This window comes from Anolis sagrei, chromosome 8, assembly GCF_037176765.1.
Source record: "Anolis sagrei isolate rAnoSag1 chromosome 8, rAnoSag1.mat, whole genome shotgun sequence".
Taxonomy (NCBI): Eukaryota; Metazoa; Chordata; class Lepidosauria; order Squamata; family Dactyloidae; genus Anolis; species Anolis sagrei.
The window spans coordinates 14,556,856-14,579,494 of NC_090028.1; the positions used below are offsets into that span (position 1 = coordinate 14,556,856).

At 44.8% G+C, this 22,639-nt stretch overlaps 1 protein-coding gene across 1 annotated transcript in view; it reads left to right on the forward strand.

The window, feature by feature from the left end:
* The first annotated feature begins 161 nt into the window (after positions 1-161).
* ADAMTS18 (ADAM metallopeptidase with thrombospondin type 1 motif 18) overlaps positions 162-22,639 on the forward strand; it is a 219,583-nt gene continuing 197,105 nt past the window's right edge. Inside the window, exons 1-3 of the mRNA XM_067471038.1 lie at positions 162-436; positions 553-643; positions 11,478-11,794. Of these exons, the coding sequence (XP_067327139.1) occupies positions 350-436; positions 553-643; positions 11,478-11,794 (495 nt within the window). The 5' untranslated portion in view covers positions 162-349. The remainder of the gene's footprint in view (positions 437-552; positions 644-11,477; positions 11,795-22,639) is intronic.

Sequence of the window (22,639 nt, forward strand, 5' to 3'; positions counted from 1 at the left end):
AAAAGGAAGGAGGGGGGGGGAAGGAAGCAGTGGAGGAGGAAGCAGCAGCCCCCCCTCCTTCCCTCCCTCCTCCCCCCCTCAGTCCCCTCCCTCCCTGTGTGTCCGGATGGGCCTCCTTGCCCGTCTGCCCGCGGTGGGCGGTGCAGCCGGGGGGTGCCAAGCCGGCTCAGCCCCGGCAGCTCCGTCAACATGCGGCGGGGCTGGGAGCTCCCTCTGCACGTGGCTGAAGGAGAAGGAGAAGGAGAAGGAGAAGAGGGAAGAGGAGGAGGAGGAGGAGGAGGAGGAGGCGTCTGTCGGGGCAGGTGAAGCCTCCTCGGGTCCCCCCGATGTCCCCCGGAGCAAGGGCTCCATGCCTCGCCTCCTCTTCTCCTTCCTCCTGGCGCTGGGCGGCGGATCCCCCATGCTGGCCCTCCTGGCTCTGCGCGGAGTGGCCAAGGTAGGTCGCCAGGCGCCTTCTCCCGGGTGGGTGGGTGGGGGGTATCCCGGGGGGTCCCCAGCCCCCTCTCCGCCTCCCCACTGGCTTCTCCTCCCGTGTCTCCCCTTCCTTTGCAGAGTCTGCAGCTGTGCTGCTTCTGTTGCGCGTCTTTGGCGGCGGCGGCGCTCACCGGGGACAGCAGCAGCAGCCTCGCAAGCTTCAGCCACGGTTGGTACCTGGTCTTCTTTCCTTCCTCTCTCTCACTACATCTATAGACACGAAACACTTGTCTCTCTCTTTGTTGACACTTTTAAATGAATGGGGGAAGTTTGGCATCACTGCCCTGGCTTAGTGCAATGCAGTCGTGCATTGCACTACGGTTGATGTGCATTTTCCAGGCATTTTCCAGAAGCATTCTCTCCTGACGTTTCATCCACATCTATGTCAGGCACCCTCAGAGGTTGAGGTAAATGTGCATTTTCCTCTGAGGGTGCCTGCCATAGATGTGGTTGAAACGTCAGGAGAGAATGCTTCTGGAACATGGCCAGACAGCCTGGAAAATGCACATTTACCTCAACCTCTGAGGGTGCCTGGCATAGATGTGGGTGAAATGTCAGGAGAGAATGCTTCTGGAACATGGCCAGACAAGCCTGGAAAATGCACATCTACCAGAAGCATTCTCTCGTTCCAGAAGCATTCTCTCCTGACGTTTCACCCACATCTATGTCAGGCACCCTCAGAGGTTGAGGTAGATGTGCATTTTCCAGGCTGTCTGGCCATGTTCCGGAAGCATTCTCTCCTGACGTTTCACCCACATCTATGTCATGCACCCTCAGAGGTTGAGGTAGATGTGCATTTTCCAGGCTATCTGGCCATGTTCCAGAAGCATTCTCTCCTGACATTTCACCCACATCTATGGCAGGCACCCTCAGAGGTTGTGAGGTCTCTTGGAAACTAGGCAAGTGCGGTTTATACATCCAGGGTGGGAGAAAGAATTCCTTTCTGTTGGAGGCAACTGTGAAGGCTGCAATTGGCCAGCTTTATTAGCATTGAGTAGCCTTGCAGCTTCAAAGCCTGTCTGCTTCCTGCCTGGGAGCACGGGCGGCTCAACCCATTACGCAAAGTAAGCATTCGCAGTATAGTTGATTTTGCCCAGGGATGCTCTTGAGGTGCTCTTGGGGGAAAATAGACCTTGACGTATGCGAGTTGTAGTTACTGGGATGTATAGGTAAAGGTAAAGATAGTCCCCTGACAATGCTTATTAGCACTGAGTAGCCTTGCAGCTTCAAAGCCTGGCTGCTTCCTGCCTGGGAGCACGGGCGGCTCAACCCATTACGCAAAGTAAGCATTCGCAGTATAGTTGATTTTGCCCAGGGGCGCTCTTGAGGCGCTCTTGGGGGAAAATAGACCTTGACGTATGCGAGTTGTAGTTACTGGGATGTATAGGTAAAGGTAAAGATTAAGTCCAGTCATGTCTGACTCTGGGGTGTGGTGCTCATCTCCATTTTTAAGCCAAAGAGCCAGCGTTGTCCGTAGACACCTCCAAGGTCATGTGGCCGGCATGACTGCATGGAGCGCCGTTACCTTCCCGCCGGAGCAGTACCTATTGATCTACTCACATTTGCATGTTTTCGAACTGCTAGGTTGGCAGAAGCTAGGGCTGACAGCGGAAGCTCACGCCGCTCCCCGGAATCGAACCTGTGACCTTTCGATCAACAAGCTCAGCAGCTCAGTGCTTTAACCCACTGCGCCACCGGGGGCTCCAGGTCTCTTAGGCTTGGGCAATCCATGGTTCTAAATGGTTCTAAAGTACTTGCAAAACTAAAGTTCTGGTGGTGAAAATTTCAGAACCCTAACAAAACTTTCAAAATGTCCTAATAAATGTCATAATAAATGGAACTCCTAATTGGTTGTCATTAAAATCACCAATAATGAAATAATAATTAAATTTTGAAAGTTTTGTTAGAGTTCTGAAATTTTCACCACCAGAACTTGAGTTTTGTAAGTACTTTAGAACCATTTAGAACCATGCATTGCCCAAGCCTATTGTCTCTCTCTTTGTTGACACTTTTAAATGAATGGGGGCAGCTTGGCATCACTGCCCTTGCTTACTGCAATGCACTAAGGTTGATGTGCATTTTCCAGGCTGTCTGGCCATGAATCATAGAATCAAAGAGTTGGAAGAGACCTCATGGGCCATCCAGTCCAACCCCCTGCCAAGAAGCAGAAATATTGCATTCAAATCACCCCTGACAGATGGCCATCCAGCCTCTGTTTAAAAGCTTCCAAAGAAGGAGCCTCCACCACACTCCGGGGCAGAGAGTTCCACTGCTGAACGGCTCTCACTGTCAGGAAGTTCTTCCTCATGTTCAGATGGAATCTCCTTTCTTGTAGTTTGAAGCCATTGTTCCGCGTCCTAGTCTGCAAGGAAGCAGAAAACAAGCTTGCTCCCTCCTCTCTGTGGCTTCCTCTCACATATTTATACATGGCTATCATATCTCCTCTCAGCCTTCTCTTCTTCAGGCTAAACATGCCCAGCTCCTTAAGCCGCTCCTCATAGGGCTTGTTCTCCAGACTCTTGATCATTTTAGTCACCCTCCTCTGGACACATTCCAGCTTGTCAATATCTCTCTTGAATTGTGGTGCCCAGAATTGGACACAATATTCCAGATGTGGTCTAACTAAAGCAGAATAGAGGGGTAGCATGACTTCCTTAGATCTAGACACTATGCTCTTATTAATGCAGGCCAAAATCCCATTGGCTTTTTTTGCCGCCACATCACATTGTTGGCTCATGTTTAACTTGTTGTCCACGAGGACTCCAAGATCTTTTTCACACGTACTGGTCTCAAGCCAGGCATTGTCCCCCATTCTGTATCTTTGCATTTCGTTTTTCCTGCCAAAGTGGAGTATCTTGCATTTCTCACTGTTGAACTTCATTTTGTTAGTTTTGGTCCTGTTTCAGAAGCATTCTCTCCTAACCTTTTGCCTACATCTATGGCAGGCATCCTCTGAGGTTGTGAGGTCTCTTGGAAGCTAGGCAAGTGGAGTTTATACATCTGTGGGAAGAAGAACTCTTTTCTCTTGGAGGCAACTGTGAAGGCTGCAGTTGGCAAGCTTGATTGGCATTGGGAAGCCTTGGAGCTTCAAAGCCTGGCTGCTTCCTGCCTGGGAGAATCCTTTGTTGGGAGGTGATTATTTTTTTCCGTGTCAGGAGCAACTTATAGAATCATAGAATCATAGAGTTGGAAGCAGAGGCAGCTCTAGGTAATTTTCAAAGGTAAGCAAACAGTATTTTGGCGCCCCCCCCCCCCAACCAATCATTGATATATATTTTCTGTTCATCATGGGAGTTCTGTGAGCCATATTTGGTTCAAGTTCAGAATGCTCTTTGAATCTGGGGAGTGAGTATTATTATTATTATTCAAAGTACAAGAAAGGAGATTCCATCTGAACATGAGGAAGAACTTCCTGACTGTGAGAACCATTCAGCAGTGGAACTCTCTGCCCCGGAGTGTGGTGGAGGCTCCTTCTTTGGAAGTTTTTAAACAGAGGCTGGATGGCCATCTCCTGGGGGTGCTTTGAATGCAATTTTCCTGCTTCTTGGCAGGGGGTTGGACTGGATGGCCCATGAGGTCTCTTCCAACTCTATGATTCTATGAAAGCACATTTCTCCATCCGAATGATAGCTGACATACCTGGTTGTCTTCTGCAATGCTTTTTATGCAGTTCTGTGCATAGGGTGATAAAGAAGAATTCCGAACCACCTTAAAGAGGTTTTGTTTCATTGCTGGTGAAGATAGAGCTGTGAATGCTTTGTAGCTCAGGAAGATGGAAGCATGATGCGCTTGCTAGGAGTGTTAACAAGGACCTTGTGCCCAGAGAGAGAGAAAGGCGAATCCCGGTGCACCGGGTGTCTGATCCATGGGGAATTCCTCCCTCTTGCAGCTGCTTGCATTTTTGGCGAGCTGCCTATTGAGCATCTTGAACTTCTGTCACTGATTAGCACCTCTGGAGGAAAGCGAGGAGCTCTTGATAGGAGATTCCCACTATCTGCAGAGGGGAAACCCCTAAAAGCAATTCCAAATTTGCAAGGAAAGCTATTTAAGGTGAGACAGCAGTACTGATTGCATTGCAATGCAGACAAATAATTTATTTTCATTTAGTCCATTTTCACCCATTTAACTCAGTGTTTCTCGACCTTCCTAATGCCCCCTTATATAGTATCTCGTGTTGTGGTGACTCCCAACCATAAAATTATTTTCGTTTTATTTATTTTATTTATTTCGTATGCTTCTACCCCGCCCTTCTCAACCCCCGAGGGGGGACTCAGGGCGGCTTACAAAAAGGCACAATTCGATGCCTGCACAGTAATACAGATAAAATATAGACAGCGATTAAAACAGTTTCGACAGTTAAAACAATCAATATACACCACAATCAATAAAAAGCCAATCTTATGCTCAACGTTTGCAACTCAGAGTCCATAACTTCATTCCACAATTTCCCATTCCTATCGGTCGTCGTTGTCCTTTATTTATCTATCTGCCCGATTAACCGAACGCCTGGTTCCAAATCCATGTCTTCAATTTCCTCCTAAAGGAAAGGAGGCATGGCGATGATCTAATTTCCCCGGGGAGTGAATTCCATAGGTGAGGGGCCACCACCGAGAAGGTCCTGCTCCTCGTCCCGGCCAATCTCACTTGTGACAGAGGCGGGGCCGAGAGCAGGGCCTCCCCAGAGGATCTCAGACTCCGAGGTGGGACGTAGAGGGAGATGCATTCAGACAGATACGCTGGGCTGGAACCGTATAGGGTTTTGTAGGTCAAAACCAGCACTTTGAATTGTGCTCAGAACTGGATTGGCAGCCAGTGGAGCTGACACAACAGGGGGGTGGTATGCTCCCTGTATGACGCTCCGGTGAGCAATCTGGCTGCCTCCCGCTGGACTAATTGAAGTTTCCGAACAGTCTTCAAAGGCAGCCCCACATAGAGTGAGTTGCAGTAATTTATCCGGGATGTAACAAGAGCGTGGACCACCGTGGCCAGATCCAACTTCCCAAGGTACGGGCGCAGCTGGCGCACGGGTTTTAATTGCTACTTCATAACTGTAATGTTGCTACTGTTATGAATCATAATGAAAATATCTGGTATACAGGATGTATTTTCATTCACTGGACCTAATTTGGCACAAATACCCCATGCTCTTGTTTCATCCCGGATAGATTACTGCAATGTGCTCTACGTGGGGCTGCCTTTGAAGACTGTTCAGAAACTTCAACTAGTCCAGTGGGTGGCAGCCAGATTACTTTCTGGAATAACACACAGGGAGCATCATCATGAGAAGAAAGGAAAGCTTAGAGAAGACAATTATGCTAGGGAAAATGGAAGGAAAAAGGAAGAGGGGCCGACCAAGGGCAAGATGGATGGATGGCATCCTTGAAGTGACTGGATTGACCTTGAAGGAGCTGGGGGTGGTGACAGCCGACAGGGAGCTCTGGCGTGGGCTGGTCCATGAGGTCACGAAGAGTCAGAAATGACTTGGCCCCTCTTCCTTTTTCCTTCCATTTTCCCCAGCATCATTGTCTTCTCTAAGCTTTCCTTTCTTCTCATGATTTGGCCAAAGTACTTCATCTTGGCCTCAGAGAATGCCTTGGTATTCAGAGGAGGGAGACTAAAATGATCAAGGGTCTAGAGAACAAGCCCTATGAGGAGTGGCTTAAAGAGCTGGGCATGTTTAGCCTTCAGAAGAGAAGGCTGGGAGGAAACATGATGAGTGCCATGGATCAAGATGTGAGAGGAAGTCATAGGGAGGAGGGAGCAGACTTATTTTTTTCCCCGCTGCCCTGGAGACTAGAAAACAGAATGATGGCTTCAAACTACAGCAAAGGAGATTCCACCAGAACATTTAGAAGAGCATCCTGACTGTGAGAGCTGTTCAGCAGTGGAACTCTCTGCCCCAGAGTGTGGTGGAGGCTCCTACTTTGGAAGTTTTAAAGCAGAGCCTGGATGGTCATCTCTCATGGGTGGTTTATGATTATATGCTTAACAATATGATTAACAATAAGGTTTAGAAAAACCTGGAAATGTGCCTATTAGGACTATTTAGAATGCGTATCAGTGCAGGAGATGAAGAAATTTGTCAATATTGCTTTGTTGCAGCAAGACTAATAATGTCCAAAACTTGGAAAGGGGAAAAAGAGTTATCTATTAAAGATTGGAGAGATAATTTAGTAGATTATATCCAAATGGCCAAGCTGACAAATAGCAGCAGAGGAAGAAATAGTGAAGAATTTGCAAACAAATGGAGGCTGGCACTTGGGTATTTGGAAAAGAAGACACAGGTAAACTTGAAGATTGCCATAAAGTGGATTCAGTGAAAGATGATATTTGGGTAGTTGTTGTTTAGTAGTGTGATCCTGTTTTGAGGGGTTTCGGAGGTCAGCGGGTGGGGTTCACGGGTGGGGGGGATAGAGGGTTATGAAATGTTAAGGTATAAATAATTGTGCAACCAAATCTGATTGTGAGAGGAAGCCACAGGGAGGAGGGAGCAAGCTTGTTTTCTGCTTCCAAGTTAAACATGAGCCAACAATGTGATGTGGCGGCAAAAAAAGCCAATGGGATTTTGGCCTGCATCAATAGGAGTATAGTGTCTAGATCTAAGGAAGTAATGCTACCCCTCTATTCTGCTTTGGTTAGACCACACCTAGAATATTGTGTCCAGTTCTGGGCACCACAATTCAAGAGAGATATTGACAAGCTGGAATGTGTCCAGAGGAGGGCGACTAAAATGATCAAGGGTCTGGAGAACAAGCCCTATGAGGAGCGGCTTAGGGAACTGGGCATGTTTAGCCTGAAGAAGAGAAGGCTGAGAGGAGATATGATAGCCATGTATAAATATGTGAGAGGAAGCCACAGGGAGGAGGGAGCAAGCTTGTTTTCTGCTTCCTTGGAGACTAGGACGCGGAACAATGGCTTCAAACTACAAGAGAGGAGATTCCATCTGAACATGAGGAAGAACTTCCTGACTGTGAGAGCCGTTCAGCAGTGGAACTCTCTGCCCCAGAGTGTGGTGGAGGCTCCTTCTTTGGAAGCTTTTAAGCAGAGGCTGGATGGCCATCTGTCAGGGGTGATTTGAATGCAATATTCCTGCTTCTTGGCAGGGGGTTGGACTGGATGGCCCATGAGGTCTCTTCCAACTCTTTGATTCTATGATTCTATGATTCTATGATTATTCATATGTTTAATGAGCACTGAATATTCACTCTTTTGTAAATCTTTTGCATATTTTTTCTTTTTTCATTTTTTTCTTTTGTTCATCTGTTTTGTTTCCTACTTACACTAGTGTATCTATATATATAAATCTGTTAGGTTGGTTCAACGGGACAGCAAAACTCTAAAACTCCCCAACGAAACTGCGCCAAAATTGCCATGCCCCAAGGACAACCCACTCGGTACAAACTAATCCATTCAAAATTGAAAACAACACAACCACACACAGAAAAAACGTCAAAACAACTGAGCATGCACACTGGCGCAAAGTCCCCAGCGCGCGCGCACACATGGGCGAACGGCCAACGCACCCTCCGCACTTCCCTCCCTCCCTCGCCCCGCCCAGTATGAACACGTCGCTGCCCCCACACACACACACACAAACAAACAACGCAACTTCCCCCACCCCCTTCCCTCCACCCCCTCCTTCATCTTACCCCTCCCATGCTGCCTCCAAGCCCTGCTCCACACACTCCAAGCCTCGCCGCGCCGCATCCCCACCGGAAAGACACGCCCCCTCCCTTCGCCCCACCCCTTCCCTCCGTGATTCACTCCTGGAGGGAAAGGGGTGGTGCGAAGGGAGGGGGCATGTCTAACCGGAGAGGGAGGGAGGAGGGAAGGAGTGAGTCACGGAAGGAAGGGGTGGGGCAAAGGGAGGGGGCGTGTCTTCAAAGTCGCCCCCTCCCTTCGCCCCCACCCCTTCCCTCCTCCCTCCCTCTCTGGAAAGACACGCCCCCTCCCTTCGCCCCACCCCTTCCCTCCATGACCTTGAGTATGGGAGTTGTAGTTCACCGATATCCAGACAGCACTGTGGACTCAAACAATGATGGATCCGGACCAAACTTAGCATAAGCATTCAATACGCCCAAATATGAACACAGATGGAGTTTGAGGGAAATAGACCTTGACATTTGGGAGTTGTAGTCACTGGGATTCAGAGTTCACCAACACTCAAAAGAGCATCCTGAACCCCACCAACGACAGAATTGGGGCAAACATGCCACACTGAACCCCCATGACCAACAGAAAATACTCAAGTTTACACACAAACATAAAGAAGGGGGAGGAAGGAGGGATGCCAGAGAGAGAAATAGAGAGAGAGAGAGAAAGAGGGGAAAGGAAGGAGTGTGTGAGAGAGAAAGAGGGAAAGAGAGCAAGGGAAGGAAGGAAGAGAGGCCAGGCAGACACTTCAAAACTCTTACTAAAGGCCACAGCAACGCGTGGCAGGGCACAGCTAGTGTATATATATATATATATATATATATATATATATATATATATATATATTGTATATTGCTGGCCACATGACCTTGGAGGTGTCTATGGACAACGCTGGCTCTTCGGCTTAGAAATGGAGATGAGCACCACACCCCAGAGTCAGACATGACTGGACTTAATGTCAGGGGACTACCTTTACCTTTTTATATATATTGAAAGGTCATCTGTCATGGGTGGTTTGAATGTGATTTTCCTGCTTCTTGGCAGGGGTTGGACATAGGGCTGGGCGGTTTCGTTCGTTAATTTCGTAATTCGTTACTAATTCGTTATTTTTTTAATAACGAAGCGATATTGAACCATTCAGGAGCAACTAAAAATCGAAACGAATTTTTCAATTCGTTTCGTAATTGTTTCGTATTCGTTTCGTATTCGTTTCGAAATCGTTTCGAAATTGTTTCGTTATTATTTCCGCATGTCTGGGGCAAGTTTTATAGTTGTTGTTTGTTTTATCAGTGAAAAAAATATATAATTATCACACCAACAGTCAACAACAGAGGGAGAGGGAAGCTTCAGAAGTTCCCCCTGTTCCATTTGGAGGTTTTTTTAGCGTATTGCGTGGTCGCGTCCGCCATTAACGAATCGATTCGTAATTGTTTCGTAATTGTTTCGTAATTTCGTAAATATCGAACTTTTTTAAAGAAAAATTTCGGAATTCTTTCAAAAATCGAAACGCAAAAACCCCCTAAAAACGAATCGAGTTTAGAAACAAAATTTTCCGTGGTTGCCCAGCCCTAGTTGGACAGGATAGCCCACAAGGTCTCTCCCAACTCTATGATTCTATCTCTTCATTACACTTATTGGGTTGTTTGATCAGATGACACATTGTTTTGATTACAATGTTAAGACAGAGAGGCATGAAGTTCTCTTTCCCCAAAGGAGCTTAGTTTCAGTTGAACCCCCACCTCGCTACGCTAGCATGCATTGGGATCCAAGGGTGTGGAGGACGGAATAATGCCAGAGTCTTTTGAGACTCTAACAATTTAATCCTTTAATCCCATTGAACAAATTGTGCTGGTCTTCCTCTTGCTGCTCCAGTCATCTTTCTGCTGCTTTACAAGAGGCAGGGAGCTAGGGAAATGTAATAAAAACATACAACCCATTTGTCATCAATTAATGGAAAGGACAATGGAAGAAGAACAGACATCTTCCTGATGATAGATGTCCTCACCAAGACGACTGTGGGAAATTTCACAGCTATGCCAGTCTTTCTCTCCTGGTGTGAATCATAGAATCATAGAATCAAAGAGTTGGAAGAGACCTCATGGGCCATCCAGTCCAACCCCCTGCCAAGAAGCAGGAATATTGCATTCAAATCACCCCTGACAGATGGCCATCCAGCCTCTGTTTAAAAGCTTCCAAAGAAGGAGCCTCCACCACACTCCGGGGCAGAGAGTTCCACTGCTGAACGGTGCTCACAGTCAGGAAGTTCTTCCTCATGTTCAGATGGAATCTCCTCTCTTGTAGTTTGAAGCCATTGTTCCGCGTCCTAGTCTCCAAGGAAGCAGAAAACAAGCTTGCTCCCTCCTCCTCCCTGTGGCTTCCTCTCACATATTTATACATGGCTATCATATCCCCTCTCAGCCTTCTCTTCTTCAGGCTAAACAGGCCCAGCTCCTTTAGTCGCTCCTCATAGGGCTTGTTCTCCAGACCTTTTATAATTTTAGTCGCTGTCCTCTGGACACATTCCAGCTTGTGACAAGAGAGGAGAGGGAAAAGAAGTCCTGTTTTATGATCCTTGTTTTTTACCAGCTGAAATTGCTTCGGAAATATTTATGGATGCATAGCTGTATCAACATAGACCAGTGGTTCCCAACTTTTTTTTTTACCAGGGACCACTTTGACCAGGGACCACTCTCCAACATTAGTCCCAAAAGGGTTGTTGTTGTTGTTCATTCATTCAGTCGTCTCCGACTCTTCGTGACCTCATGGACCAGCCCACGCCAGAACTCCCTGTCGGCCGTCACCACCCCCAGCTCCTTCAAGGTCAGTCCAGTCACTTCAAGGATGCCATCCATCCATCTTGCCCTTGGTCGGCCCCTCTTCCTTTTACCTTCCACTTTCCCCATCATCATTGTCTTCTCTAGGCTTTGCTGTCTCCTCATGATGTGGCCAAAGTACTTCAACTTTGCCTCTAGTATCCTTCCCTCCAATGAGCAGTCGGGCTTTATTTCCAGGAGGATGGACTGGTTGGATCTTCTCGCAGTCCAAGACACTCTCAGAACTTTCCTCCAACACCATAGCTGATAAACCTGATTTTTTAAAAGGAAAACCATGCCTCACAGAGATTTATCCTTTAAGCCAGTGGTTCTCAAACTGTGGGTCCCCAGATGTTTTGGCCTTCAACTTCCAGAAATCTTCACAGCTTGTAAACTGGCTGGTATTTCTGGGAGTTGTAGACCAAAACACCTGGGGACCCACAAGTTGAGAATCACTGCTTTACACAAACCGACAAACAGCCCTCCCACCCTTGACTAATGTCCGTGTATGGCTAACTCAACACTTTCTCCTTCCAGATTACATCTTTGTCACCCCCGTCGAGGTGGACTCCAGCGGATCATACATTTCGCACAATGTTTTGCACAGCACGAGGAAAAAGAGGACTGCTCCAAGCTCAAGGAATTCCTTGCACTACAGATTTTCAGCATTTGGACAGGAACTGCACTTGGAGCTTGAACCCTCTGTCTTTTTTAGCAGCAATTTGATGGTTCAGGTGCTTGGGAAAGATGGAATTACAGATTCTAAAGAACATGAAATCGAGCAGTGTTTCTATCAAGGATTTATAAGGAACTACAGCTCTTCTTCGGTTGCCCTATCTACATGCATAGGCTTGGTAAGTGTGTACTGTCTCCTTACATATAATCTAGTTTCCATACATTTGCTTTGGTTTGGGAGTAAGCGTGCCACATTCCCCTGTTTAGAGTTGTTTGGGCCCTTGTCCATTAGACATTTCTGCGATGGGAAGGCCTGAATTATATAATCACAGTTCAGAAGACAATGTTTACATACTGTTTATACTATATGCATGTACAAGTTGACCTCATGTATAAGTTGAGAACAACTTTGTCTTATCGACAGGTCATAACAAAATCCATAATTTTGGCCTGCAAACCCGCCCTTGGCTTATACATAAGGCCCACATATACAAGTATATGGTAGCTATCAACATCCTTACTCTTTCAATTGTTCCAATAAGAGAGCTTTAGTTACCAGATATTGTTCCATGCTCAACCAGTAGCTATTTTCAAATTGGTATTGGAGAGGCAGACTTAATGAAAATACATTGAGAGCAGATGTTAGTGTCTTTTGTGCAACCAGAATGTACAGCATATGTATGCAAAAGTGTATACTTGACTGGAAGTGCTCCAGATTCCGCCTATGTGTCAGCATCAGGGAGAGGAAATGTGTTGGACGACAACTTGTCCCTCACCTTAGGCTACTTTGAGTTGCTGGCCAACAACATCTGGAGGGCCATACGTTCCTCATTCCTGCGGTATAGGTATGCATAATATATGCATACTCTCAGTTCCTACTTTTGCCTTTACTGCATATTTACTTATACGAACCATATTTGCAACATGAATCTCAGTTGTTATGCACAAAGATTGCTTTGAGATGTCAGGCGCTCTATTCCCTGTTCCTCGGGTGTGAGTGTCTACATGTGCTCTGGTTGGATTTGGCATCACTGTGTATCTTCAGCTCAGCTCTTTTGCTCTGCAAGCACATATCCCACATATGTGGGATCTGGAATAGTGAGACTTTGGGACTTGCTTTATAGTATTGCTGGGAATCACACAGCAATCCAGATTATGTTGTACTGCATGCAGGGATGGCCCCAGGTAATTTTCAAGTGTAAGCAAACAGAATTTTGGTGCCCCCACCCCCAACTAATCACTGAAAAATTATATATATACCAGCTGTGCCCTGCCACGCGTTGCTGTGGCCTATAGTAAGTATTTTTGAAGTAGAGGTAGATATCTGGACTATTATGAAAGAGCGGTACCTACTAGGCTTGGGTAACAACGGAAAATTTGTTTCTAAACTCGTTTTGTTTTTTGGGGTCCATCGCGTTTCGTTTTTTTAAAGAATTCCGAAATTTTCCTTTTAAAAATTTCGAAATATACGAAATTTTGTATAATTATGAATTGATTCGTTAATGGCGGACACAATTGCGCAATATGCTAAAAAAACCTCCAAATGGGACAGGGGGAACTTCTAAAGCTTCCCTCTCCCTCTGTTGTTGACTGTTGGTGTGATAAAACAACAACTATAAAACTTGCACCAGACATGCGAAAATAATTACGAAATAATAACGAAATAATTACGAAATAAATTGAAAAAATTGTTTCGAATCTAATTTACTCCTCACACTATTCCTGCATGGCTCAATATTGGATCGTAAGCTAATTTAAATACGAATTAATAACGAATTACGAAATTAACGAACGAAACCGCCCAAGCCTAGTACCTACCTATTCCCCCCCCCCCTTTTTCTTCCCCTTCCTCTCCTTTCTTCCTTCTCTACCTCTTTTTTTCATTCCTTCTTTTGCTCTTTGGTTTCATCTTTCCTTTTCTCTTTCCTTCCTTCCCTTCTCCTTTCTCTACTTCTTCCTTTGTCTCCTTTCTTCCCTTCCTGTTTCCTTCCTTCTTTCACTATTTATTTCCTTTTCTCCTTCCTTCATTCTTTACTTCTTTCCTGCCTTTCCTCCCCCTTTTCTTTCCTTTCTACTTTGTATTCTTCCTTCTGTACCTCTTTCTCTCCCTTCCTTCCCTCCTTCCTTCTTTCCCTCCCTCCTTCTCTCTTTCCTTCCCCCTTTCCCTCGTACATTCCTTCCCTTTTTCCCTCCCTCCTTTCTTCTCTCCTTCCTTCCTGTCCTCCCGCAATACTATGGTAGAGTCCCTTCTAATTCTATTCTATGAGTCTATTTAATATAGTAATATATTGAATTTAAAGATATTTTTGTGGGGTTTTTTTTTCCAGTGATGGTCACTCCTTGGATTTTGAGGAGTTTTGTAGCCAAATTTGGGATCATTTGGCCCAGTAGTTTTTTTTGTTTTTAAGGTACTCATTATGCACAGAGCATATATATATATATTAGGCCTGGGCGGTTTCGTTTCGTTAATTCGTAATTCGTTAATAATTCGTTAATTTTTCCAATTACAAAACGATAACGAACCATTCTGGAGCAATCATTAAAAAAACGAATTTTTAAACACGTTTTGTAAATGCTTCGTATTTCGTTATTGTATTCGTTTCGTTATTGTTCTGAGGTCGTTTCGTTATTATTTCCGCATGTCTGGGCCAGTTTTATGGTTTAATTAGTGAAAAAAATTATAATATCACACCAACAGTCAAGAACAGAGGGAGAGGGAAGCTTCAGAAGTTTTTGGAGGTTTTTTAGCGTATTTCGCGGTCGCGTCCGCCATTAACGAATCGATTCGTTATTGTTTCGGAAATCGATTCGTTAATTTTTTACCATTTACGAAATTTCGTAAATATCGAACTTTTTAAAAGGAAAATTTTGTAATTATTTTAAATATCAAAACAAAAAAAAACCCCAAATACAAATCGATTTTAGAAACAAATTTTTGCGTTGTTACCCAGGCCTAATATATATATATATATATATATATATATATATATATATATATATATAGGCAAATATTGGCCCTCCAGGTATTTTGAACTTCCTACTGGCTGTTTGGAATTGTGGAAGTCCAAAACACATGGAGGACTGAAGCTGGCCCATGCCTTTGAGGCACGAAGAGGGCCGTGGTGGCAGCAGTTTCCCCCTCCGCTGCTCCGTGCTCCTTCCTCGCCAGGCTGAGTGCCAGGCTTGGGAGCCTAGCCTGGCGAGGAAGGGACCCTTTGAGGCATGGAGGAGCAGAGGGGGCAAGGAGGAGGCTGCTGGGGGGTGGGGGGTGGGGGGGGGAGAGAATCATATGAGGATGAATAAGCTGAGGGTCAATCCGAACAAGACAGAGGTCCTCCTGGTCAATCGTAAGCCAGATTGGGGTATAGGGTGGCAACCTGTGCTGGATGGGGTTGCAAAACATCAGGAGAAAATGCTGCTAGAATATAGACATACAGCCCAGAAACCACTCTGCACCCCAGTACCAATATTGTTTCCTGCATAGAAAGTGCTGTTTTTGATCCAAAACAACAAAGAATAAGTACCAAATTGCAAACAGGCTTTGAAAACTGCATAGCTTCTAAATCTTTCTCACAGCAAGATGAAAATTGCTAAAAGCATTCATTATTTGCTTTGTGTTCAGAACTTTGGATAGCTCCTTTGAACTTCAGTCTAAAACCTGGAGGGTTCAGCATTCCACTGACATGGGAGCTATCAGCCATCAACGAGTCCATAACCAGTCTGGAATACAGACAGAAAGGGTCTATCACTGAATCACCATTACTTACCATATACAAAAACAAAAATAATGACCACAGGTGATTTACTTATCTTTAAAATAAATGATTTTATTTATTTCTCGTGTCAGGGCAGCCAGTCAATTATATTACATTTCGAACAGAACAAAGCAAGCAAATAGAGAAAATACAAAATGTGTGAGTTTGGTAGTTGATTAAATGTCCTTTGACCAGTATCTGGTCACTTGGAGTGCTCCTGGTGTTGCTGCAAGAAGGTCCTCCATTGTGCATGTGGCTGGGCTCAGGTTGCATTGCAGCAGGTGGTCAGTGGTTTGCTCCTTTCCACACTCACATGTCGAGGATTCCACTTTGTAGCCCCATTTCTGAAGGTTGGCTCTGCATCTTGTGGTGCCAGAGCGCAGTCTGTTCAGCGCCTTCCAAGTCGCCCAGTCCTCTGTGTGCCCTGGGGGGAGTTTCTCATTTGGTATCAGCCATTGGTTGAGGTTCCGGGTTTGAGCCTGCCACTTTTGGACTCTCGCTTGCTGAGGTGTTCCAGCGAGTGTCTCTGTGGATCTTAGAAAACTATGTATGGATTTAAGTCATTGACGTGCTGGCTGATACCCAAACAGGTGTTGAGCTGGAGATGTCTCCGCCTTGGTCCTTTCACTATTGGCTGCCACTTCCCTCTGAAAAAGTTTTTAAAAATCTATACTTTGGCTCAATCATAAGTGAAAATGGAGACAACCGTCAAGAATTGTTTTAAAAGAATAGGACTTTAATAATAATAATAATAATAATAATCATCATCATCTTTATTTATATCCCGTCACCATCTCCCCAATGGGGACTCGGGGTGGCTTACGTGAGGCCAAGCCTGGACAACATATTACAGCAAAATAAAACCAAAACATAAGCAACAAGCAACAGTATCAAAATCACAAAAATACCCATATGAATACAATAACAAAATAACATTCCAATAAAAACAATCACAGTGACAGTGGGCGGGCCACATGTGCAGGATAAAATGTTAAAAAACTCAAATGAGATAAGAATAGGAGCAAGTTATTTGGAGGGAGCTCATAAAGAAACACAGGGTTGTGAAACTAAACTTCCCATTAGGGGGGCATGTACTCCAGTGACAGAAGCGTTGAGGGGAGCAGTAGTGTCATGTTGTGCACCTACTCGCCAAAGGCGCAGCAGAAGAGCCAGGTTTTAAGGTCCTTTTTAAAGGTTTCTAGTATAGGGGCTTTCTTCATCTCTCCAGGTAGTGAGTTCCAGAGTCAGGGAGCCACAGAGGAGAAGGCTCTCTCCCTTATGCCCACAAGATGAGCTTGTGAGACTGGCAGGGGCAAAAAGAGGGCCTCCCCCAAAGATTGAAGGGCCTGGATTGGTTCATGGAGAGAGATACATTCACGAAGGTAGGCGGGTCCCAAACCATTTAGGGCTTTATAGGTGATAACTTATACTTAGAATTGGGTCCTGAAAATAAACGGCAGCCAGAGGGCTCTGTTTGAGGGCTCTGTTTCTAACAGGGTGTCTCATTCATAAGATTGCCATAAATCAAAACCATTTACAGGCAGTCCCCAAGTTACAAATGAGATAGGTTCTGTTTTAGCGAAGACTTATGCTCTACAAGCCTACTGTTGAATCTCACTGTGTGTTGGGGAAAACAGACCCACTGCCAGTTGCTATATAGATCCTGTTGTTCTTGGTAACATTCACTTTGGCTTTGGGCTGAAAAAGATTTTCTGGCACTATTATTAATGGGAAGTTGTTAGCAATTCTTTGAAAAGGATCAGGGAGGAGGCTGTAGCTCAGGGTTGCTTGCATGTTTTGCAGGTAAGAAGTCTTAGATGTACAGTGTTCCCTCACTTTTCGTGGGTTACGTTCCAGGACCTATAAAGCCCTAAACGGTTCTGGTCCAATTTACCTGTCTGAACGCATCTCCCCTTATGAACCATCTAGGATTTTAAGATTGTCTGGGGAGGCTCTTCTCTCAATCCTGCCCTCATTACAAGTATGTTTGGCGGGGAAGAGAGACAGGGCCTTCTCAGTGGTGGCCCCTCAGCTATGGAACGCCCTCCCTAAGGAGATTAGATCGGCTCCCTCACTCTTAACGTTTCGGAGACAAGTTAAGACATGGTTATATGAGCAAGTGTTTCCAAATGCAGAGTGACTAACATAGGAAATGGAATCACCAACAATGGAACTTGGACAACGTTATTTAACTATGAGACGCTGGTGATAATGATGTTGGCTTTTATTGTTTTTACTGCTACTATTGCGGTTTTATACTGTTTCAATGTCCAATTTGTATTTTGTTGTTATGTGTACTGACTTGTTGCAAACCGCCTTGAGTCGCTGATAAGGCTGAAAAAGGTGGTATACAAGTATAGTCTATATAAATAAAAATTTAATCCTCGTTTGTGGGATTAACATAATTCAAAAACCACTGGACCAGTTGACACAAAATTTTGACACAAAACACCTCTCAGGCCAACAAGTGACCATCACTCATAAAAACACAGCAGAAGGGACATAAAAAGCCAAGACCCCCCAAAATACATTACAACGCACGCGCAAACCCACATATATTTACGAAACACACATACACACATATATGCATATATACACACAAAACACATACACAGAAAGGAGGTAGGTAGGTAGGAAGGAAGGAATTAAGGAGAAAAGAATGGAGAGAAGAACAGAAGGAGAGAAGGTAAGAAAGAAAAGAGTAGAGAAGGAAGGAAGGAGAGAAGGAGGGAGAGAAGAAGAGAAAGAAGGAGGGAAGGAGAGAAGGAAGGAAAAAAGAAGGGTGGAGAAGGAAGGAAGGAAGGAAGGAAGGAGAGGGAGAAAGAGGGAAGGAGAGAAGGAAGGAAAGAAAGTATGATAGAGAAGGAAGGAAGGAGAGAAGGAGGGGGAGAAAGAGGGAAAGAAGGAGGGAAGGAGAGAAGGAAAGAAAGAAAGGTAGAGAAGGAAGGAAGGAGAGAAGGAGGGAGAGAAAGAGGGAAAGAAGAGGGGAAAGAAGGAGGGAAGGAGAGAAAGAAGGAAAGAAAGAAAGTTAGAGAAGGAAAGAAGGAGAGAAGGAGGAAGAGAATAAAATAAAAAAGTGAAAGAGGGAAGGGAGGAGAGAAGGAACAAAAGAGAAAAAGAGGGAGGGAGGGAGGGAAGGAAGGAAAGAGACAAGGAAGGATGGAAGCAAAGAGCAAAGAAAGCAAGAAAAGAAACAGGTAGAGAAGGAAGAAAGAAGAAGGGTAGAGAAGGAAGGAAGAAGAGAAAGAGGGGGAGAAAGAGGGAAGGAGAGAAGGAAGGAAAAAAGAAGGGTAGAGGAGGAAGGAAGGAGAGAAGGAGGGGGAGAAAGAGGGAAAGAAGGAGGGAAGGAGAGAAGGAAAGAAAGAAAAGTAGAGAAGGAAGGAAGGAGAGAAGGAGGGAGAGAAAGAGGGAAAGAAGGAGGGAAGGAGAGAAAGAAGGAAAGAAAGAAAGGTAGAGAAGGAAGGAAGGAGAGAGGGAGGAAGAGAATGAAATAAAAAAGTGAAAGAGGGAAGGGAGGAGAGAAGGAACAAAAGAGAAAAAGAGGGAGGGAGGGAAGGAAGGAAAGAGACAAGGAAGGATGGAAGGAAAGAGCAAAGAAAGCAAGAAAAGAAACAGGTAGAGAAGGAAGAAAGAAGAAGGGTAGAGAAGGAAGGAAGAAGAGAAAGAGGGGGAGAAAGAGGGAAGGAGAGAAGGAAGGAAAAAAGAAGGGTAGAGGAGGAAGGAAGGAGAGAAGGAGGGGGAGAAAGAGGGAAAGAAGGAGAGAAGGAAAGAAGGAAAGGTAGAGAAGGAAGGAAGGAGAAAAGGAGGAAGAGGAAAAGGAAAAGAAGAAGGGAAAGAAGGAGGGAAGGAGAGAAAGAAGGAAAGAAAGAAGGGTAGAGAAGGAAGGAAGGAGAGAAGGAGGAAGAGAATGAAATAAAAAAGTGAAAGAGGGAAGGGAGGAGAGAAGGAACAAAAGAGAAAAAGAGGGAGGGAGGGAGGGAAGGAAAGAGACAAGGAAGGATGGAACCAACGAGCAAAGGAAGCAAGAAAAGAAACAGGTAGAGAAGGAAGAAAGAAGGAGGGTAGAGAAGGAAGGAGGGAAGAAGAGAAGGAGGGGGAGAAAGAGGGAAGGAGAGAAGGAAGGAAAGAAAGAAGGGTAGAGAAAGAAGGAAGGAGAGAAGGAGGGGGAGAAAGAGGGAAAGAAGGAGGGAAGGAGAGAAGGAAAGAAAGAAAGGTAAAGAAGGAAGGAATGAGAGAAGGAGGGAGAGAAAGAGGGGAAAGAAGGAGGGAAGGAGAGAAAGATGGGTAGAGAAGGAAGGAAGGAAGGAAGGAAGGAAGGAGAGAAGGAGGAAAGGAATGAAATAAAAAAGTGAAAGAGGGAAAGAAGGAGAGAAGGAACAAAAGAGAAAAAGAGGGAGGGAAGGAAGGAAGGAAGGAAGGAAGGAAAGAGACAAGGAAGCATGGAAGCAAAGAGCAAAGGAAGCAAGAAAGGAAACAGGTAGAGAAGGAAGAAAGAAGAAGGGAAAGAAAAAGAGGGAAGGAAGGAAAGAGAGAGGGAAGGAAGGAGAGAAAGAAAGAAGAGAAAGAGGGAGGCAAGGTTGGCCACAGCAACGTGTGGCGGGTACAGCTAGTAAATAAATAAAATAAATTATTACTTTCACACAGGGGGTGAGATGAATTGCAAGGCAGTCCTAAATTTTGGACAAGGTTCCGTAATTGTACGTTTGGGCTCAACACACTGTTATGATCATGGACAACTCCCATCTATACCTCCTGTTCTGCTCCCCCTGCCCCCCAGCTTCATTGCATCACTTGGTTGCCCTTCTTTCCTATTTGCTTTGTTTGCCACAATTAAACTGAAAGTGGTGTTGCTTCTGCACGGTTGGTAGCACTAATCTTTGCATTGTTCCTTTCATTAGCAGTAGCTTCCCTGCAAGAAAACTGAGTGACCCATTCTTTCAAGCATGGAGCATCACAATGTGATTTGGAAGCAATTGTATTTCAATAGACTGCAGGGTTTCTTTGATCTCGCTTTTTCATGTGTGTATGTGTATGTGTGTGTGAGAGAAATGGAGAGAGAACGGAGAGAACACAGTTATTCCGTTGTTTGCTTGCTGCCTTTGCCCACAGAGATGATTAGGGGGGAGAGAGAAAAAAACTGTGCAATCTAAGTTGGAAAAAATAGCTAAAGATCTGTAGCTTTTGCCTACATGACTTATTCATATCATTATTCTACTTTGAACAAGAATGGTGTAATAAAGAACGAAAGGCGAGGTATCCCTTAATCGCACCTGTGTGACAGGGGGGAAACCTTTCTATCCCACCCTGACTCCACTGTATTAGAGAACGCTGACCGATCACCTTGTATGACAGGAATTTGCGTGAGGGAATGACTAATGGTGTGAGAGACCGATGATACTGGTAGATTTTTGCCGCCACCACCTCAATTTTACTGTTTGAGGAAACAAAGGTGTGAATATATTCGAGGTAATATGCACCCAGACTTCAGTTTCTTCTTTTTGGGCTCCTTTGCTTGCTGACTGGACTATAAAGAGATGTAGATTGTAGGGCTGTCCAACCACGGAAAATTTTGTTTCTAAATTCGATTCGTTTTTAGGGGGGTTTTGCGTTTCGTTATTTAAAAGAATTCCAAAATTTTTCTTTTAAAAAGTTCGATATTTACGAAATTTCGGAAATTACGAAACAATTTCGAAACAATAACGAATCGATTCGTTAATGGCAGACGCAATTGCGTAATACGCTAAAAAACCCTCCAAATGGGACAGGGGGAACTTCTGAAGCTTCCCTCTCCCTCTGTTGTTGACTGTTGGTGTGATAATTTTTTTTATCACTGATAAAACAAACAACGATTATAAAACTGCACCAGACATACGGAAATAATAACGAAATAATAACGAAACAATTTCGAAACAATTACGAAACAATTTCGAAACAATTATGAAACGAATTGGAAAAATTCGTTTCGTTTTTTAGTTGCTCCTGAATGGTTCAATATCGCTTCGTTATCAAAAAAAAATAACGAATTAATAACGAATTACGAAATTAATGAACGAAACCGCCCAGCCCTAATAGATTGACTTGGTTTCACTAAGTATGACAGACCAAGGCAGACACCAGTTAAAGATGAACTAATAACAGGTTTATTGAACTTCAAGAAGATGACAACTCATAAAATGAGAGGTACACACGCGTATTTCTGTTACTGAGGCTCAGGCTTACTAGACATAAGGTTTCTACAGACGGAGTAGCTTTTATTTGAAGTGAGATATCTTCTTCACACTATTCAACCCTTTGAAACACTGTGTTTCTAAGATCAGTCCCCCTGACTGTCTTACAGAGTAACCAGACTTTCTCCAGTCTACTCTCCACTATAGGGCAATAAGCTCACTTGTACTCTCTATTAATACAAGTTGACAAGTCTTCTCACTGACTCTCCTAGTACAGTAATACTGAAGCCCTTGTCCCTTTCTTATTCCCTAACAGCTTGACTCACTCAAAAGCTTCCTTCTCCCTGTCTAAATCCCCCTTCTCTGTTAAAATCCTTCTCCCTGCTCTGTTAGAATCTTGCTCTCTGTTCGTTAAACCCTTGTCCCTTTCCTGTCAGAAGTGATAGCCTTTTTCACTCTTACCCAACTCCTCCCATTGGTGCTTAAACCAATCAGGAGTTGGCTGACTCCTCCCCTGCCTCCTTGCCTATACCAAGATGGAGACCCAGCCCACTAACTCTCAGGCTTCGGCCTAGCCGGCAAAGGTTAGAAACTATTACAAACGGTTTCTTAATACAGGGACTTAATAAAAGATCCAATATGGAATTATAGAGGGGAGCATTTCCCAACAGTGATTTGAGATATTAGGAACTGAATTTGGACCTCATGTAACACTGGGCCAAATGTTTTCTCACCTGTAATAATCCAGGTTACACCTCTCCCATTGGGTCATTCACCAACTTAGAATCAGAATCATAGAATCATAGAGTTGGAAGAGACCTCATGGGCCATCCAGTCCAACCCCCTGCCAAGAAGCAGGAATATTGCATTCAAAGCCTCAGCAGAACTTTGTGTAAGGAAATCTATAGGGCCTGTCAGCTGAGGCACCCCGGCGTCCCATTGGAAAGAGACATGGAATTATCATCAACTTGGAGCCCCTGGTGGCGCAGTGGGTTAAACCCCTGCGCCGGCAGGACTGAAGACCGACAGGTCGCAGGTTTGAATCCGGGGAGAGGTGGATGAGCTCCCTCTATCAGCTCCAGCTCCTTATGCGGAGACACGA